General features: G+C 40.2%; 1 protein-coding gene across 1 annotated transcript in view; it reads right to left on the reverse strand.

The window, feature by feature from the left end:
- ppp2r1bb (protein phosphatase 2, regulatory subunit A, beta b) overlaps nt 1-19,774 on the reverse strand; it is a 34,022-nt gene extending 14,248 nt beyond the window's left edge. The window contains exons 1-10 of the mRNA XM_034169322.1: nt 19,621-19,774; nt 12,762-12,852; nt 11,402-11,502; nt 9,535-9,767; nt 9,276-9,423; nt 8,979-9,134; nt 7,240-7,354; nt 7,039-7,109; nt 3,033-3,167; nt 54-227 (exon numbers count right to left, since the gene is read on the reverse strand). Coding sequence (XP_034025213.1) covers nt 54-227; nt 3,033-3,167; nt 7,039-7,109; nt 7,240-7,354; nt 8,979-9,134; nt 9,276-9,423; nt 9,535-9,767; nt 11,402-11,502; nt 12,762-12,852; nt 19,621-19,698 — 1,302 coding nt within the window. The 5' untranslated portion in view covers nt 19,699-19,774. The remainder of the gene's footprint in view (nt 1-53; nt 228-3,032; nt 3,168-7,038; nt 7,110-7,239; nt 7,355-8,978; nt 9,135-9,275; nt 9,424-9,534; nt 9,768-11,401; nt 11,503-12,761; nt 12,853-19,620) is intronic.
- Nucleotides 19,775-20,353: the final 579 nt, after the last annotated feature.

Raw genomic sequence — 20,353 nt, forward strand, 5'->3', positions numbered from 1 at the left:
AGCTGCAAATATGGATGAACACACTGAGCATTTTCATAGAGTTGGTGGCTCACCAGCTGTCCTGCTAACAGGGGCATGTATTCAATAATGGCTAAGCGAACCCTCCACTTTGCGTCTTCTGCCAGCTCTACGATGGCTGGCAGCAACGACTGGGAAAGCTGGCGGATGCCAATCACCTCGTTCACACAATCCAAGTTGGAGATGATATTGAGACGCACCTCAGGGCACTGCAATTTGGGGTGGGGGGTGGTAGAGGAGGAATCAGAAGTGAACATATTTAGTCATTAAATTAAAAAAAAAAAAAGTGCTACTCAGTTCAAGGTGCACAACTGTGCTGAAAAGTTACTTACATCCTTCTAAGCAACAATCTAAATGACTTCCAAATGGTTGTGTCCAGAACAGAACCCATGTTTACACACAAGAGCCTTAAGCAGAGACATTTCTTGGTTTAATCTAAACAGGACATTAATGGGAAGTGCTAAACAACAGTCGTCATCTCCATATTCCAAAGCAGAAGCCTCACACTTCACACAAAAGACATTCTGTCAGGCTTGTTTTATGTGACCAGAGTGGCTGCCAAATATGGCAAAATGTGCACAAATTCAAGTCTGCAGAATGGTCTTCATCTTACCATTTTGAGATCTTAAAGATACACCTTGAATTCCCCCAACTTTTGAGCCAAAGCTGTCACTTTGAACCATAATCTCATTAGACAGGCAGCCATGGTTTTGTTTGAAGCTTTGAGGAAATGGGCCATCTTTAAATAGGACAAAGATTGGTGTCAAATTTGTCAGCTTCCAGATTCTCAAACATTCAGGTACCTTTGCTGCTCGCCTGCCACGTGTCTGATCTCATTATTCAAAATAAATTTTATTAAAGTGTTTTGAAAAAAACATGACAATGGGCCTGTCAGTTTACAACATTAAGCATATGATAGAGGCACAAATATGGGACACGAGACACCCAGAAGCCTTTCCCAATAACGTCACCTATGACATGGAAGATACTGAGAGACGTGTTGACAATGTAAGAGCTCCAGAGTCAATTCCAGTCAAAGCAGTAATCAGGCATAAGAATTCCCTGCAGTCGCTGTTGGTGATTGGCCAAAAAAAAAAAAAAACAAAAAAAACACCCTTTATCTAGCACCAGAACATTCTTTACATGTTCCTCATATCAATCACTATATATATGCTGATTATATATGCTTCCCTTAGGCAGTATTATTAGACGGTATTGCTTAAATTTTCATTGTTACGCAGATGATACCCAGCTTTATCTATCCATGAAGCCAGAGGACACACACCAATTAGCTAAACTGCAGGATTGTCTTACAGACATAAAGACATGGATGACCTCTAATTTCCTGCTTTTAAACTCAGATAAAACTGAAGTTATTGTACTTGGCCCCACAAATCTTAGAAACATGGTGTCTAACCAGATCCTTACTCTGGATGGCATTACCCTGACCTCTAGTAATACTGTGAGAAATCTTGGAGTCATTTTTGATCAGGATATGTCATTCAAAGCGCATATTAAACAAATATGTAGGACTGCTTTTTTGCATTTACGCAATATCTCTAAAATCAGAAAGGTCTTGTCTCAGAGTGATGCTGAAAAACTAATTCATGCATTTATTTCCTCTAGGCTGGACTATTGTAATTCATTATTATCAGGTTGTCCTAAAAGTTCCCTAAAAAGCCTTCAGTTAATTCAAAATGCTGCAGCTAGAGTACTGACGGGGACTAGAAGGAGAGAGCATATCTCACCTATATTGGCCTCTCTTCATTGGCTTCCTGTTAATTCTAGAATAGAATTTAAAATTCTTCTTCTTACTTATAAGGTTTTGAATAATCAGGTCCCATCTTATCTTAGGGACCTCGTAGTACCATATCACCCCAATAGAGCGCTTCGCTCTCAGACTGCAGGCTTACTTGTAGTTCCTAGGGTTTGTAAGAGTAGAATGGGAGGCAGAGCCTTCAGCTTTCAGGCTCCTCTCCTGTGGAACCAGCTCCCAATTCAGATCAGGGAGACAGACACCCTCTCTACTTTTAAGATTAGGCTTAAAACTTTCCTTTTTGCTAAAGCTTATAGTTAGGGCTGGATCAGGTGACCCTGAACCATCCCTTAGTTATGCTGCTATAGACGTAGACTGCTGGGGGGTTCCCATGATGCACTGTTTCTTTCTCTTTTTGCTCTGTATGCACCACTCTGCATTTAATCATTAGTGATCGATCTCTGCTCCCCTCCACAGCATGTCTTTTTCCTGGTTCTCTCCCTCAGCCCCAACCAGTCCCAGCAGAAGACTGCCCCTCCCTGAGCCTGGTTCTGCTGGAGGTTTCTTCCTGTTAAAAGGGAGTTTTTCCTTCCCACTGTAGCCAAGTGCTTGCTCACAGGGGGTCGTTTTGACCGTTGGGGTTTTACATAATTATTGTATGGCCTTGCCTTACAATATAAAGCGCCTTGGGGCAACTGTTTGTTGTGATTTGGCGCTATATAAAAAAAATTGATTGATTGATTGATTGACTATCACTTTGGTAAGACACGACACGTGCAAACTCAGACAATTGGAGATCTACAGGGGAATTTCACCAACAGCTCCAAAATGAAATAAAATGAAAATTAAGTGACTGATGTCAAGACACATCCAATTTTACAACAAAACTAAGCGCTGATCAACTGGAACCCTCGCTGTGATGATTTTAACTGAAACAATATATCAGGAGCATGGTTTACAGTCAAAGATGGTGAGGGCACTCAAATCTACATCTTAAGTGATGGTTGAAACTGCTGACCCATCCAACAGCAGCCTCCTAAACTCAACCCTATGTGAATACGCCAGTGTGTGTTTGATCCGATCTGAACGTGCCCAACATGCATTCAACCTGCAGGTCCTGTAAATAAAAAGCACAATAATAAAGTCTCAGTCTCATTTCTAACCTGTTGATCGCTGCAGGCAGTGGTGGAAAAATAAAGGATTTCAGACATTTCAGAGTAAACTACATCCAACAATGACTTGTCTGTGTCTTCTTTACCTCATCTTTAAGCTGAGCCAAGAAAAGTGGCAGTAAGTGCTCTATTGTGTTGTCCTTGCCCAGGATGGTTGAAAGGCCCATAATGACAGATGCCAAGGCTGACTTCACATGCTGGTTGGTGTCTGAAACAAGTTCCTGAACATGGAGAGAACAGAGTAGTGAGCACAAATAAAAACACGTGCAATTCACATAGAAACAGATGGGGATACAGAGTCCTGTGTGGTTATACAAACTGTCTTTATGAGGAGTGACAATCGCTGTTCAAAATATAAGACTAACTATACCTGCCATAAAATTTTAGTACTTTTAAGAAAGTAGTGTTTGCTGCATTGTTTACATTTATTACTACATGTAATCCTGTGGAAGTGTAAAGAATAATGTGGTGTTCTATCATGCCCCTGTCCCACCCCGACAGGATCCTAAGGATGTGTCTGTTGCTACCTGCATTAATATCCTGACAGGGTAAGCACTGACTCTAGCCTGTGAATTGCAGCTGTAAACAATAGGGCACCGCAGTCTCGTGCGTGATATCACGGGATTTGACCACTTAAGCGGACTTCGGCCCCCGTTGTACAATATATACACAGCGTAAGTTCGCACGGACAAATGATGTACTATTTTGTTTTCGGCTGCAATCACCGAAGCATTCGCGAAAAGTGTTTTTTTTTTTTCGGTTCCCAGAGGAGAAGGGACGACAAAGCAAGTGAGAGACGTGTTGTCGCTAAGTGTTCACCTACACAGCTAACCAGAGTAGCTGCGTTCTCGCCTGCAAAACCGCCTCAACACATTTTGGCTCTAGTGTCGCAGACCAAACAGCCTAAAAACTGGTCCGCCTTGCCTCCACTGCCGCATGCATTATTTCGGAGCTCTGAGACAGTCTCTTCACCCAAAGCGACCAAATGGATTAATGGGATTGTTAACCATCAGATGACAAGGTAAACCTCTTAAATCATTCTAAGGTCAGTTTTAAGCAGAAACAATCCTTGGTGATGCTTTGAAATAACCGACACGCAGTGAACACATCAGCTAGCAGCTCATGTAGCTGCAGTGCTCTGATCGCTTCCTCCGTCTTTAGTGATAAAATCATGTTGAATTTTTGTGGAAATGATTGTTGTACAAAAGCTTCAGATATCTGTCATTGAGATAGATGATGACTGGAGTGCAGTTTGAAGCAGAAACAAGGTGATAATCGGTGAACCGTAGCCAATGACCCATGTGCAGTGAAGGCAGGGTGAACCAATTTTTTTTTTTTTTTTTGAGGGGGGGGGGGGGGGGGGTGTCAATCGTTTGGTCTGCGACACTGGGCATCGTTACTTTTTCTTTGCATATTCACTTTCTTTGCGTGAAATATGCCCAAAAATCCATTGAAAACGCAGTGGTTTCCCCCCGGAAGTAGAGAAATTATGTCATATTTTACTTCTTTAGTGCCCGCCCTCAAATGAGACTGCGGTGCCCAATACAGTTCAAATATCTCACTAAACACACACACACACCACCACCACCACCACCACCACAAAATCAAATACAAATTAATGAATTATTTCCATGATATGCACTACACTATTTTTATGTGATTCACTAAACCAAATCACTGTATGAGTCCTCCTGACCAAACAATAAATGAGTAAAGAGGTGACACATGGGTAAGACCCTGTGTGACCTGGAAGGGACAAATAAAGCCCAAACACCCCCCCATCTCGGAGTTCTCAAAGAAGCAAAAGCCAAACAGGCTAACCTTGGTTAATGTATTTTCTTAAAGCATATTTTTTGTGGAATCTGTGGTGGGTTTCATGATGTGGATTGGGTGCAGATATTAAAAATTATGACCATCTTATTGCCTCGTTAGACGTGTACGCAGTGGAGCCAAAGTCACCAAGGTACCAATACCTGCTAATGGTGCTAACACATTAAAATCAAACAAAAAATTCACTTGACAGGATTACTGGCCTGTCAGGACAATTAATCACACAACAAGCCATATTATTCAATATTTGCAATAAAATGTGCAGAAAGGACTGACAGTCCACAACAGCTAGCAGCCACTGCTTGCGGGGCTCTGGACTCAACTCATGGCACACTACCTTTCACTTCTATGGGAAGTAACTCCCATTTGGAACCAGCCTCAAGTGGCCGTTCAAAGGAAATGCAAGATTTTTGACACCGGAGTTTGGTTCATTTCAGATAGCTTGGTTTTGAATGAGAGGAAAATGGAAAAGTTTGTCACTCCCAGCAATGTAAGCAGAAGGTGTACCCCACAAAAGTATGTGCTGTAGACAGTATAAAATTTCAACTTTCTCCACTTGCCGCATCAAGAAGAACAAACCTAATTATGGACGATGCCAGTACATCATTGCTGAACCCCAGAATCTAGAATGTCGGTTGGAAAATTCTCTTTCAGGCAGGTTGTTAGTATCATTCCTTTCCCGCCACAATGAGGGAGAAGCTGCACTTCACTAGAGGAGAAGTGTCTGCCCCAAAGAGTTCAGTCTTTTGCTTGCGCTTTCATTTGAGAAATATGGATCTCAGAGAGGTAATAAATGAAGCTTCCATGAAGCTGTAACTTTGGAACAACAGTAGCACAATGTGACACAGTAATACAACTGAATGTAAATAAAATATCCGATTACTGCCCAGTGTCATCGTCAATCTTTACATTCCGTACACCCAGGCATGTCACTTTCATTGTAAACATATTTACTCTGGGAGAAAATGGATTTTTTTTTTTTTTTTTTTTTACACAATTGCATCCTCATTGAACCTCTAACACAAAAACAAGAGTGCCATCTGCTGTTCATAAGCAGGCAAAACTCCTGCAAGCTGTTTCAAACCAAAGCTTATCACCACACCTCAAAATACACCTGATGTAGCCCCTTCTCGTTTGTAAGCAGCACTGACTAATTAAAAGTGCACACTTTCAAGATTGTGTTCAATGATCACAAAAATGACAAGTCTTTTATTAATGTTTCAACACAAGATGACATGGACAGAAATAAGAGTCCAATACACCAAGGAGTGGTGACCCAATCACATACCTTGTAATTAATCCCCTAAATGAGACAAAGTTGGTGAATTTATTAATTTAATAATTTATTTTGTAAATTTAAGTCCATTAAATTGTACAGAGGAGCTTAAACTTTGACTCTCCATCCATGCGTTACATTTGTGTAGCTTCCACACTGAAATGATGAGGGTTTATATAAAGCTACTAGTCTGGGACCACCTTCTAACCACATGTACTGCTTAGAATAGTAAAGTTGTAGTGTAAGATGTATCAGTTTTAGTATGACCACAGATGTCAAAAACTACCAAAATAAGATTAAGGCTACCAAAACATTTGCGGAGTTATACTTTATGCAGACCACAGTATTTCACATCCGAATGCACTGAGAAAGATATATATAAACACACACACTTTCTTTCCTAGTGCACTTGGATGTGAAATAATAATCTATATACATATCAGGGTTCTCCCCAGACAATGGAATAACAGCACCCTGCTGTTATACTGCCATCCAGCACCGCTATACTGTGGCATCATGTCATAATGTTTTAGCACGAGACTTGATGGGAATTTGACCACACGTAAACCCAATTTTTGCAGTAAATTTCACATAAACAACTTAAGCTCTTTATTTTATCCTGTTTACATCCAGATGACACAAACCATTACAAAACGCAAGTGTTACATGAAGCCCAATGATCAGAAGACAATCTCTGCATTTTTTGTTTCACCTTGGCGGCGACCACAGGGTGCGTAGCGCTGCAATTGCTGGGCCACCCAGGAAAGGGGCACGTCAGCGTCAAGTGTCTCGGAGTGTTTTGTGCATTTTATCATCTATATTGTATTTTGTTCAATTCTTTTTCACAATGGCATATTTTTGCAAATTAATATTTTGTGAATACAATGAGTGAAACAAATCAGCAAATCAAAGTTCAAGGTCCAATAAGAGCTGCAGCATGACAGAAATGCCAAGATGCAGAAAAGGATTTTTATTTATTCATTTACCTTGACGCAAGGCAGAATGTGAGTCATGATGATTTGTTCACGATTATCTTCTGGAAGATTCTCACAGAATTCTACAAAAAACAAAACATGTACACGGTAAGAAATCGTAACAATTCTCAGTTAACCCGTTGATCTTTGAATCAATTTTCCCTTCTTCCTTATGAATCCACTCTGGTATAATTAGTGCATTAATGCACCGACCTTTAACTTTGTTGGCTGCTGCAGCACGAACTTCAGCTTCACAATCCTTGAGAAGATTTTGGAATGCTGGGACCAAATCGTTCTTTGTGATCTCTGGTCCAACTGCTTTCTGAAGCTATAATCGAAAGAGATTCAAGTTCAAATATTCAAATAAGAGTGCAGGAAAAATGCACACAAAAAAAAGCAAATACACTCATAATTTGAAAATTACAGAAAACAGGCTGCAAAGCAAATGTTCTGACACTCAAAGCTACAAAAGGGAGTACGTCTTTACTTTTCTGACACTCAAAGCTACAAAAGGGAGTATGTCTTTACTTCTGTGGGATAAAGCCCCTCTCACACTTCCACCACATTTGTTAAAAAAAAAAAAAAAAAAGGTGCAAAATTTCACTTTCTAAGAGATGCTATGAGCACACACACTCCACCAGCCGTTTTCTAACAAAGCAAATATATGTATAAATATTTTGCATTTTTGTCCACTGCAAGAGCATTCCGATGGCTACCAAACAAAGTGGTGTTTTTTTTTGTTTTTGCCACAGTAGGTTTAGTTGAGCTCTGGGGTAACCCCAGAAGTCCCCCCCCCCCCCCCCCCCCCCCCCCCAATGGAGAAAAAGAGTAAAAATTTTCAACTAAAAATTTGCTTTTGTCCGATTTGGAAAATGTATTGGAGTACAACCGTCTGAACGGCTTTTTTTTCTACTTGTAAGACAATTGTTAATATCAAACCGTCTTACACAAGGTTTGATTTTACAAACCATAGAAAAATGTTTGTTTCCAAAGGCAAGAGTGGTGGCAAAGTAGTTAAATGCACTTGTTTCCAGTGCAGAATGTTCCTGGTTCAAAACCGACCCCTGCCCATTCTCCAGGTAATATGGAGTTGCATCAGGAAGAGGATCTGGTCGTAAAACGTGCCAAATGAACATGCAGATCCACCTGCTGTGGCGACCCTGAGCAAAAAACAAGGGAGCAGCTGAAGGGACTTACTAGAAAATGCCCCCCCCCATCTCAGCATTTTACTTATGCAAGTTTATTTTTGGTTTAATCAATGGTCCTCGAGAACCAAAGACATGCAGTAATTATGCACCATTACATGATGGTGTCTACTTTGGATATGTCAATATTCCTGATAAAACATATTGAAAATGTTTTCTTCAATGTAGAGTTCATTTATCCCTGAAGTCCATAGATATCCTGCAGTCACAACAAAAGCCTGCTAATATTAGCCTGTGCACCAGTGATGCCCATTCATACATTCTTCTCTGTGCTATGAGTGCAGCTGCCCCTTCTGTATCAAAGAGCTTTTATTGTGAAGCAATTTCTGGAGAATTTAAGTTAAACAGCAGGCGTTTACAGAGCTGTCAACCTCCCAGCCAAGCTTCTTGGAAGAGAAACCACTGGGTGTAATTTTCAAAAGAAGTGCACACCAATTACTCTAAAGTTATTCAAGAGAAGTACATAACTAAGAAACCTAGTATGCTTCACATAATTCTATTATTCACCAGTTTACAATACAGCTTGTCATCAATGACCCCAATGAATTCAAGCAAAAATAAAAGGACGGAAGTATGTACAGAAGCCATACCAACATCCCCATCTTCCACTGTGTGGTGGGGAATAATATATATATACCAGCCTATACTGGTGTGCCACCTTCATCTGTAGCATAAACACAAATTTACTTTGTTCCTGCATTAAACAAAATTAAAAATACATTTTTTTTAGCCCCATCTGCTGCTCACCTCAGAAAACTTGTCAGCAACCATGTAGCGAACCCTCCAAGACTTGTCCTCTGCAGCCTGGCGCAGTGTGGGCATTACTAGGGTTTCCAGGTCCTCCTGAGGCAGCAAGGTGGCAATACTGACACAAGCTTCCACTGCAAGAAGCCGCACTGAATCCTGATGGGGAGAAGTAACCATCAGTTTGAACATTCCTGACTTAATGCCCTCACTGGCAGATAGGACAAAGTAAAATAGGTGAAAGATAGTAAAATGTAGGCAGTGATGTTAGTCTGGCTCGGAGAAGCCAAGTGATCATACCTGCTCATCAGAGGCAAGAGCAGTGAAGAGAGAAATGATGTCACTTTTGACATAATCAGGCTCCAGGACTTTAGCAAACTCTCCGAGCTTAGATGCTGCAGCACGACGCACCATTGGTGTGTCATCTGAACACAAGTTACGAAAAAACCTAGAGAGGATATCCATTTGATCAGAAGTGCAAAATTGCAGAAGCAAACTAAGTCAGTCTTGACACCATGAATGTAAAACAACAAATATGTATCACTGAAAAGACACTCACTGACGGATCTCAGCCTTGACACTGCTGTTGACACGAGGATAACAGACACTAAAGAGCCCGCAAGCAGATGTGCGAGAAGTGAACCAGTCACCACTGGCCAGCCGTTTCACTAGGGGCTCAAAATGGACCTCCAGGTCAACTGGAGTGTGCTCCAAAGAGATCTTGCGCAGGGACTCCACAGCCTTGTCTCTCACTACAGTCTCTTCCACTGTGGCTAAACTCTCCAGTGGGGGCTATGCAAAAAGAGAGAAGATTACATGGTTATCTTAAACAGATTAAATAACCCGATTCAGCAGATTAAATAACAGTTTCTGGACAAATAAAGTGGATGATACTGCTGGAAAAACAATCAAGCAATGTCTGATTCTTGATATACTTTGGCAAGTGGCATTTTAAAGCAGTGGTTTGACTATGGTCTCTGTGTGAAAATCATTACAAAGGCAAAAATACAGTGACAAAAGTTGGAAAAGACAAACGGTTTCTACGGCCAAGTTGATGGGACATGAGAGGCATTTAAAACAGCTCGACTGCTTATGTCAGGAACTACAATTTAAAACCATCAGGGGAGGGGTGGAGCAAGTTCCCCTGACAACCAATGTTTCATATCAATAAAACTTACAAATTATACTAACAAGGAAAAAAATATGAAGCCTATTTCTGAAACAACAGTCAGATGTGCATATTCATACTCACACAGAATAATAAAATAGACCATGTTTGAGAATTAAAGATGATTCTGTGTTCACAGTACTGATATTCATAATTTTGAAACATGCAGGAATGTGAGAAATCACTTCTTGTAATTTTAAAATCAGTTTAAATCACAGAAAAATACAACTTCTAATTGTGCCCATTTTCAATGAATGAACTCAAATGTTTAGCTCAAACTGGCACGATTGACATTCCAGACATTACTAAAATGCAGAAGTGGTGTTTCATTTATTGCAAAGTTATAAATGCTCACATGACAAATACCTGCTACATCTGACAGAGTATTTTTTTTTGTGGAACTGGCTGCAGTTTTGAAATGTATACCGCAAGTTGTACTGGCTACTAGACACTGAGTGGCTATGACAGAACAGAGTAATATTAGTACTGCAGTACTTAATTACCAGAGACGCAAGGCAGCTGTAAATGGGAGCAAGAATAAATTTTGGTAGACACGTTTTATTTGCCACTACATATGTTCTCCACACTTCATCTCCTATGTAAAATTACTGTATATTCAAAATAATGAATTTTGTTAAATAAAACTTGCCTTCTGTAAGACACTTTTTTCCCCTCATTTTCCCCCCACTGTCAGAATAACAACAACCTCCTGCTCAGCAATGTCACTTTTTACTTAGATGTTGCTGGGAGACAATCTTTAATGTCTTTTACACTGGAAAGTGCATGAAAAATTACACATCTAAAATGAATAAATGTAAATACTACTGGGTTTTGTTGTTGATGCTCAGAGTGTCAGAGCACCATGCATTCATTACCACCACTAGATGTGTGGTATTCTCTCACATTTTGAGTATGTGTTTCGCATCTGTAACCATATCCACATAAATGTTCCTGGAAAAAAGTAGTAAGTCTGCCCTCAAAACATGGAAATTTCTCAATTCCCAGAAAGCTTTCATCATGGATTTAACATCCAAAAGGGTAGGACTCACTGTTTATTTGAATCAGGAGAAAGCCAAATTTAGAACTTTCTTGAACTACAATGTAACCCTCTTCCACAAACGTTTGAGTTTAAAGCACAATTTAATGCATTATTTTATGTTATCACTCTTCAACAAATCCAAAGACTAAAAAAAACATTAAATTCACACCAATAAAACATTTTCTGTAAAAAAGTAGCCTCAAAATGATTAGAGCTTACCAGGAGACAGTGAACGTACTCTGGCCCTCCCACCAACATCGTGAAGTTGCCAAGCTGCTCGGCTAAAGCCAACAGCACCTCATCTTCATCGTATATGGTGTCTAAAGGATGACAGACATATCAACCCTAAAATCTTAAAACAGTTTGACAAGTTGGACATTTGGTGTTACTGAAATGATACTACAAGGCATATTAACATATCTCTGACCATGGGCGCAATTTGGTGGGGGATAGGGGGGACATGTCCCCCCCCCTTTTCAACCAGGGGGGACATGTCCCCCCCCCACCTTCTGACACACACACACATATACATATATATATATATATATATGTGTGTACTTGAAACATGCTACGCCAGTCTTATGTGCAAACCATGTCAGTGTTATCAATCAATCAACTTGTTTCTTATATAGCGCCAAATCACAACAAACAGTTGCCATGTCAGAATAGTATCTTTGTTTCTGCAAGTTTGTATTTTTAGCAGCATTGACTTGTTTACAACACCTGTTTCTTGTTTGTCACATTCGGAATTTTCTGGGACTGCATTTGCCCAGATCTGAAACCAAAAATAGTTGCCTCTAGGGACTAGTGTCTACACATAAGTATCAATGGACCATATGCTAATTTACTAAAATCTGAAAGTTAGAAAAGGAAATCAGAAAAGCTATCTGGGACCTCAGAAAGCCCATTTGCAATTATTGCTTGATCTCCAAAATCACTCTATGCAAGCAAAATTATGTTCAGTATGAGTGTTGTAATTAGGGTCACTTTGAAAATTAAATTCATAAGTAATTTATCCTAAACTTACGATCTGTTGTTTTTTTCAAACTTATGCAAAAACAAATAAAGAAAAAAAAAATACAGTATGCGATAGTTAATAATTATTAAGAGCCTGTTCTTTCATATTTATGAATACATTTTACCACATTGCAGTTTTTTTTTAATGAAAACTCAACCTATCATTCTTTTTGAGTTCTACACATGTGGTGATACCTTATTTACACCAGGATGTTAATAAAATCAATGCTGGCTATTCTCAGAATAAAGTATTTATATCCACAGTTTAAAATTGTATAAGTCAAATGCTGTCCACTTTATGGTCTTCTCAAAACATAAAAATTACTGTTCTGGATGCTCAGAATGCATCTGAGCTTATCTAGAAACTGTTGGCTTCTGGGGGCCTAGAGCGGCCCCCAGACCCCCAGCCTATGGGCTTCGACCCTGCGGGCCTCGCACTTTGTCCCCCCCCCCCCCCCCCCCATTTCTAGTTCTAAATTGCGCCCTTGTCTCTGACAGTCTTGAGGCCATAGTTGCTATCAGATGTCAGATTGCTTTGAACAATGTAAGATGACTGAGTTACCTGTGAGGAAAGGAAGGAGTTCAGTGCGAGTCCTCTCTACTCCAAGGGCGAGGGCAATTGTGGACAGCTTCTTGATGCTATTCAGCCTTAACTGTACACAAAATGTCAATCACAAGAGAAAGTGCAACATTCAGAACAAAGTTAAATACTTTGGAGCAAACTGTGTCAACAAAGGCAGCTACTGTAAAAGCACATCACCAATTAAGACTCCATCATCTGCTAACATTTTAGCTCATTTCAACCAACTGCATGAGTTTTATTCCACTGAAACACCATTTGTTTTATGGAAGATAAACACTTAAGAAAGCAATGTTTCCACTTTGCCAGCTGTCAATACTTTTAAATTTAAAATATTCGCAAAATATTATGTGGTTAAGGCTCCATGATATAAGAAAAAAAGAAAAACCTGTTTTTTTCCATATTAGTCAATATCGATATGTCATGATCAGGGTTTGTATTAGTATTTTTGGCCATGGAGTCCTGGGACATACTATGTATTGAAAATGTGAGTCCCAAGGCCCAGCACAGAGTACCAGCACCTCGAGGCAGCTTTGGCGCCTTGCATGAGTGCCAAATTCAGTACACAGAGCTGCTAATTTCAGGAGCAACTCAAGTATGCAGCCATGTGCTAAGAAAGGTGGTGTAGCAAATAATGCCATGAATGCAAAGTGTGAAAAGTTCAAGATTATTTAATCACAATTTGTAAAGTTTTGCATGGTGTGTGCACTAAAGGATGGCACTGCTTCACATGAAAAGAAAAAAAACAAACAAAATTGTGGTACTTCGTCTTTGTGAGAACAAGCTTTCAGCAGTTTGCACTACTTTGCTGCTTGTCGAACATTAAGTAGCCAAAATATCTCCACACTACAGAATTCCTCTGACCCATCTCGTCAACAATATCCTCATCTTTCGAGCCTTGGGCTGTGTCTATGTGTCGACTTCTGTAATGCTGTTGCCCAAGTTTTTGTTGATATTTTCCACCATCATTTTCTCTTTTATTATGTCTAGAGCAAACATTAGCATGCACACTGCTTCCGCCTGCTGCTATGCTCTGTACTTCAACTCCCTTTAACTATTCCAGCCACAATTGGTTAAACAGGGTGCTACTCTCATTGTCATTGGCCGTTCATGTCAAAACATGGGTGGAATTAGTTGTCAAACTTTTACCGACCATAACTTTTTTTTTTAAATCAAGGTAAATATATTTTGTGATAAGTATATCGTTTAATCGCCCAGCCCTGTATGTGGTGTTGATGCTGCTGTCTTATTATACACTGAATTAACGTTTCAGGTAATTAGTATTAGGGCTGCCACGATTAGTCGACTAGTCACAATTATGTCGACTATCAAAATAGTCGGTGACTAATTTAATAATTGATGTCATAATTTATTTTTTTAAGTTTGTTTTTAAGCTTTGGCTGATTCTGACGAAGGGAGAGTTGTCTCGGTAAGCTAACTGGCTAGTTAGCCGCTATCATTAACGTCTACAGCGAGCTACTTATTTAGCTGTAAACGTTAACATTAACAATGACGATTTCATTAGCCTTAGCACACATATGTGTTTGCTGTAACATTATAACAGCAAAGTCATGTTTGAATAGGAAATGTGATAACGCAAATGCTATATAACGCTACGTTACAGTGCAAAAAAAAAAGTTCTTCCTCAATGAACGACTTTGTTATCAAGTAAAAGTCGAATGAACTATCATCTTAACTGTCTTTATTTTTAGTGAGCACATACTTTAAACACTTCAAACTTGAAACTAATGATGGCTATGCAAGAGCAGTTTTCAGGGATGAGATTGGCAAATTCGATTTTCAGAGCGAAATAAGCCAGGGTCCAGGGGCCACAGGCCCCGGCGGGTCCAGGGCAGACAAAGTCCCCCTGAAGCCAAAGCATTTTTGCTGTTTTAAAACATGTAAACTGAACTAAAATTATATTAAAACCTACTAAAAATGCCAGGTGTTCATATCTATAATTCAAACTGTAAACCCTTACTAAGACCATCTACTGTACATGTGTATTTCTGTGACCAAAACATTTTTTCATAACTAGACTTACTTGATTTTCAGCATTCTCCACTTTCAGCATGGCACACTTGTCAACAAACATACATGTAAGGGCGGGAGAAACGCATATATAACCTTTGCGCTGATTGGTCATAAGCTTTGTAATAACCAATGAAAACGTGCGTAAGTAATAGCTTCGACTGCTCTTCGATACCGTCTCGGTTTTTATGATTTGTTGGAGGGAAAACTACCGAATATTGGAAGTTGAAAGACTACACAGTTACCTCCCTTACACTACATGCTCATTGTGCACCTACTTCATACTGGTCACTGATCAGCACAGCGTTACTTCCGCGTTCGGCTGACTGACGGACTGATCGAACTTGCTGCGTTGGCGATAACAAACAAAGACCACTCAGTGTTCTGAATAGACAACAATTTTATTAAACAAAGGTACTCCTGGCATTAAATTTTTTTCTGCATTCTTACTCCCCCCCCCCCAAATTTTCTCAACGGATTTGGACGTTTCACAAAATTGACCTCTGGGACTGTCAAATCCGCGGAAATCCACGGAAAAATCTCATCCCTGAGTTTTAAATCAAATGGCACCTTTCCAAACATTGTAATACAGACAACAAACTACAACAGACTAAACAATTTTTTTTTTCCTCCCAAAATGAGACGTCCTGTGTTCTTTATGAATTACGTTGATATTGACTTGCAGTGAAGCCGGCTGAGCTCAGTTCAGAGTCTATGGAGTTAAATTTGTGTCATAAATGTCTGAAAGGAAATGCTTTTGACAAAAACTACAGATTTCGTTTATTTCTAATCATGTCCAGAGATCTAGGATCCATCATGCACAGATTTTATTTTTGTCCAGAGATCAAGGATCCAGTGACCAAGTTCATATTTATTTACTTTAAGACAATAAAAAGTTGTTGACACTGCCTTGTAAAGCCTACTTTTAGTACACAGAAAATTCAAAGGAGGTATCGATAAGTGGAATCGATGATAAAATCTTATCAATACCCATCCCTATACATGCCAGAGAGATACCATACCACTACTTTGCTCTTTAAAAACCTATTCAAATTTTAAGGAAAATAAAATAATATTCTGTAGTTTATGCAGTTACCACCTGTGATTCCAAATTATACTGGAATATAAATCTGTGACTACACTGCCTGAGTCTAGTCCCTCCATCTGTCTTCTAAAGACCATGTGAACCTGTCATATAATAACAGCTGACCCGTCATGCTCCTGGGACGCACCGGCCCCATTTGTTTTTATGTCTATCTGCTCTATTGGAATTTAACTCTGGTGTTTCACAGTTTTGTACTGGCTGAGCAGACCTGAGTTAATACTCTGTGTTGAGCAGGGAGAATTAGAAAGCAGGCAGATGCCCTCGAGGAGCAGATCTGGGCAGCCCGGTCATAGAGTGCAGACTGGTCTCACAAACTACTAGTCAGCATATAAAAACATGCCGTTTAAGGCCTAAATATTTCTTGAAGCAGCAGAGATTCCACATACAGCCATAAAATTGAGAGACAGACTGTTTAGTATGAAACCTCACCGACATTTAAATGTAACAAGGGAAACAAAACCTGAGTTTACCAAACACGACTCCTTTAATAAAATAGTAAAGCTGTGGAAATGGAAATTTACACCTCCAGAAATTTCAAAGTGATGTATCAATAAATGTCAAAAGCTCTTATTTTCAAGTAGTGCTGTGTGATGTTGTCATTTGATGAGAAAAAATATTTCCCATAATAAAAATCCCAAATTGGTTAGGGCAGGGGTGGGCAATCATGTGCCATAAAGGGCCGAGACACTGCAGGTTTTCCATGCAACCAATTGCCTCAGCAAGTGATTTCATTAAAGATCAGGTGTTTCAGCAGGGGATTTCATTGACAACCAGGTGTTTATGTTCAGAGCAGAAGCTCATCAGCAACCCACCTGCTGAGGTGATTGGTTACACGGAAAACCTGCAGTGTCTCGGCCCTCGATGCCCACCCCTGGGTTAGGGGTTATTGATATAGTTAGGAACAATGGTCGTGGTTAATGTAGTTTAGGAATCTACAAGTATGCAACCTCATAATCACGTGACCTACACTGACCAATAAGAGAGACGCTAAATACCAAGGCCAATAGAAGTTAGGGTGAGACTAATGCATGGGTTCAGTATGCAGTGTTGGCACAAACCATTCTGAGGAAGGGGGTGTTCGAGTGCTAGGTTGCGAAAAAAGAATACCCACCAAACGCCAGGTAAAATATGTATAATGCAAAATACATAAACCAAATTATGGCAGTACAGTCAAGGATGATAAACTTACAAAAAAACACCTCTCTCATCAATGTCAATGGTTATAACCCTTTTTTTGTTTGGGGGTGAGGGCTAATTGTTCCTAAGGCTGCTTTGCGGTGAAACTTAAGGTGCCCTGACACTTGTATGACTTTGATTCACATACCTGTACGCAGTGTGTTGTACTGGTGAGTAAACTCGCTGTGAACCGGTGTAGACTTGAATGCGAGACGTGCGCTGCGGCGTGCAAGTGCACAAAGAGAATTTTGAAATGTCTGTGAAAATTGCACGATCTACTCGCCAACACTACGTGTTGATGCACGTTGATGCTTGATGGTGTGTGAGATGGCACACGCAGCTCACCAAGTCCAGTAAAGAAGTGAACAGTGTGAGTGATTGCGTCAGTACACCACATCAGAGCAGCTTGCTGAACGATTATAACGAAATGTTAAATCTGTCATAAACATACTTGTGCGATGTGACACTGAAATTTCCTCATTGAGGGATGAATAAAGGCTTTACCAAGCTATTACAATATAAGCATGACAATTACCTTTTTAGACGGCTCCAAATGCTTTCTCCATCTCATTCAGCGCATGCGCAAGAAAAGCTGCTGCTGGAGCAGTCCGCTGTGATTCCAGAAGTGATTAGAACAGTTTTCAGCAGCCAACTTGAAGAGAAAATGATTAATACGCTTCAAAATAATTGTTTTATATACACAGTGTACAGCTCACAACGCATGGCAGCCTGTGGAACAAAGCACAGTGTCCAGCTGGGAACACAGCGGGTGGGATTGTCACGATGAAGTACGATCAAAGTGGTGCCAGTGTCAGGGCATCTTTAGGCTACTGTCGCTTATGTGTGCAATTTGTTTCTAACTAAATAATACTAATAAAAGCCCTCCCTCATCACTTTTTTCTGAGGTCAAGGATGATAAACTATTTTGTTTTTTATGAAGCCTAATTGTTCCTAAGGCTACTTTGCAGGAAACTTTTTTTAAGTGTGCATACACACAATGCACATTTTACAAAAAGAAGAAAGAAAATGCAAGGACTACAGAGAAAGCAAAATCTTGGGTAGAATTCAAATAAGCAAGAAACGAGATATACCCCCACAGGTCTTTCTAGCTATTTTGTTCCAGCAGCAAGACAAGCTGCACATACAAGCGACAAGTAGTTCCTCTTGTCGGAACACTATTCGTTTTCGACCACAGCATACTCTCCACCGAGCGCTGACAGCCCATTTTCTGAACAAAGTGGCTACGGGTACGTACATCCGTATCTTCTGCAGGACTGCTAAAGGTACGGAGCCGCGCTGTGTTGAATACAGCAGCAGCTGCAGCAGAACGCCTCAGCTCAGCAGCTTGAATAGCGCAGATCCGTGTAACTTTCAACACTAATATTTGGGAATGTGTGTGTGTCAGAGTAAGTTTAATACTTTCCGGACATAATTTAATGTAAATTAATTTTACTGGCTCGATATCCAGGTCAAAGTGGCATTTTAACACGTATTTGCGAGCATTTTTCTGAGTGTGTTCAGTCGCAAATCTCCACTGAAAATGCATTAACATCCGGGTACTTCATCAATATTTTGCCCGGTTAGGAGATGTCATGTCGTCGTCCATGAAGGGACGTTTTCGTTTAGTGTGCAGCATTGGGAGTGCGCTCTCTAGTTCTCATATAAAGCTCCATGGGTTCACTGAAGATACCTACAACGTACGGATGAGCTTTGAAGCCTTGCCGGACTTTTAGCTGCATATGGTACGAGTACGGGCATATTTGCGCATTCTGATTGGTCGGTAAGACACCCTCCGTATCTTTAGAACGGTCTCTGTAGATACGGGTCCGTACCACTGAACTGTAGTGTATAGTTCAGTGATCCGTACCCGTAGCCACTGACGAAATCACTACACACTCAACCCGTGCGTTAGTCTCACCCTAGAATTTACGGCCACTGTACTCCGAAAGCGCCAAAAAATATTAAAATTTGGTATGGAATAATGACATACTTTAACGGGGCCACAATAGAAAAATACTTGTTTGTTCACTTATTTGTGCAACATCATAGTCTTTATATTGTAGCTACCATAGGTAAAGAATGAATCATTTTCACTGAGGGCAGACTCTGGTGGGTCACCTATTTTGGTTTAATCAAAAATATGTGCTATTATAAGTTCGAATTTTACGCTAAATCATGTCCGTTAACATTTACGTGACATGAAAAGCTACTTGCCAATGTTAGCATATTGGCTAGTACCGGGACACGAAACGCTAACATTTACGTTATCCTTCAGTCGTTTGAATGAACTCCACTGAGCCACACTTAAATTCAATTAACATACGTCTTAAATGTACGAGCCCCATCAACAGATAAATAAACCCCCGATGTATAATCCAACCAGGGTGCGCCCGGCAGAAGGCCTCAGATGTTAAAATTACTTAGCATATCTGGCTAGCAAGCGAATCAGATCGTCGACTCGTAAAATGAACCGGGGCAAAGTAACTGAACTATAATGTAGGTCATAAAATAAGATCACACAATTCCAACCTGAACATCCTCGTTTCGCAGCTCATCAATGAGCACAGCGATCGGATAGAGAGAATCGTCTCCATCGGCTCCTGCCATTTTGGATTATTTTAGTTATCGAATGGCGCTGCTGCACGACGGGTACTGATGTTACAACCCGATGCTAAAGATTCGAAGCGTGTGTCGAGTGATGAAGACAGCTTCTGTTCTAACAAGGTTGCCAGATTCCATAATAAAAAGAAGCAACAATGTGTACATACACATTTATTTCAGGTCCATTGTTACACTCGTAACTTCCATTATTATTATTATTGCTTTCATCGATCCCTGAGGTAATTGTCAATTGGTAAATGCACTGCATTTATATAGTGCTTTTCCATCTGCATCAGATGCTCAAAGCGCTTTACAATTATGCCTCACATTCATCCTGATGTCAGGATGCTGCCATACAAGGCGCTCACTACACACCAGGAGCAATAGGGGATTAAAGGCCTTGCCCAAGGTCCCTTAGTGATTTTCCAGTCAGGCAGGGATTTGAACCTTCTGGACTCAAGCCCAACACCTTAACCACTAGACCATCACCTCCCTCAGTTCTTCTCAAATTCACAATGGCTAGCATGTTAACGTTGTAAGCATTAGAAAGAGATAATACAATCACAGTATCCCCAGGCTTCGGCAAGGAACTCTCAAAAAGGCAGTGGCTTGAGTGAATGGATAGTGCCTTCCGGGTTGTTAAAACAGTAACTCACAAATA

The sequence above is a fragment of the Thalassophryne amazonica genome, chromosome 4 (assembly GCF_902500255.1).
Source record: "Thalassophryne amazonica chromosome 4, fThaAma1.1, whole genome shotgun sequence".
NCBI lineage: Eukaryota > Metazoa > Chordata > Actinopteri > Batrachoidiformes > Batrachoididae > Thalassophryne > Thalassophryne amazonica.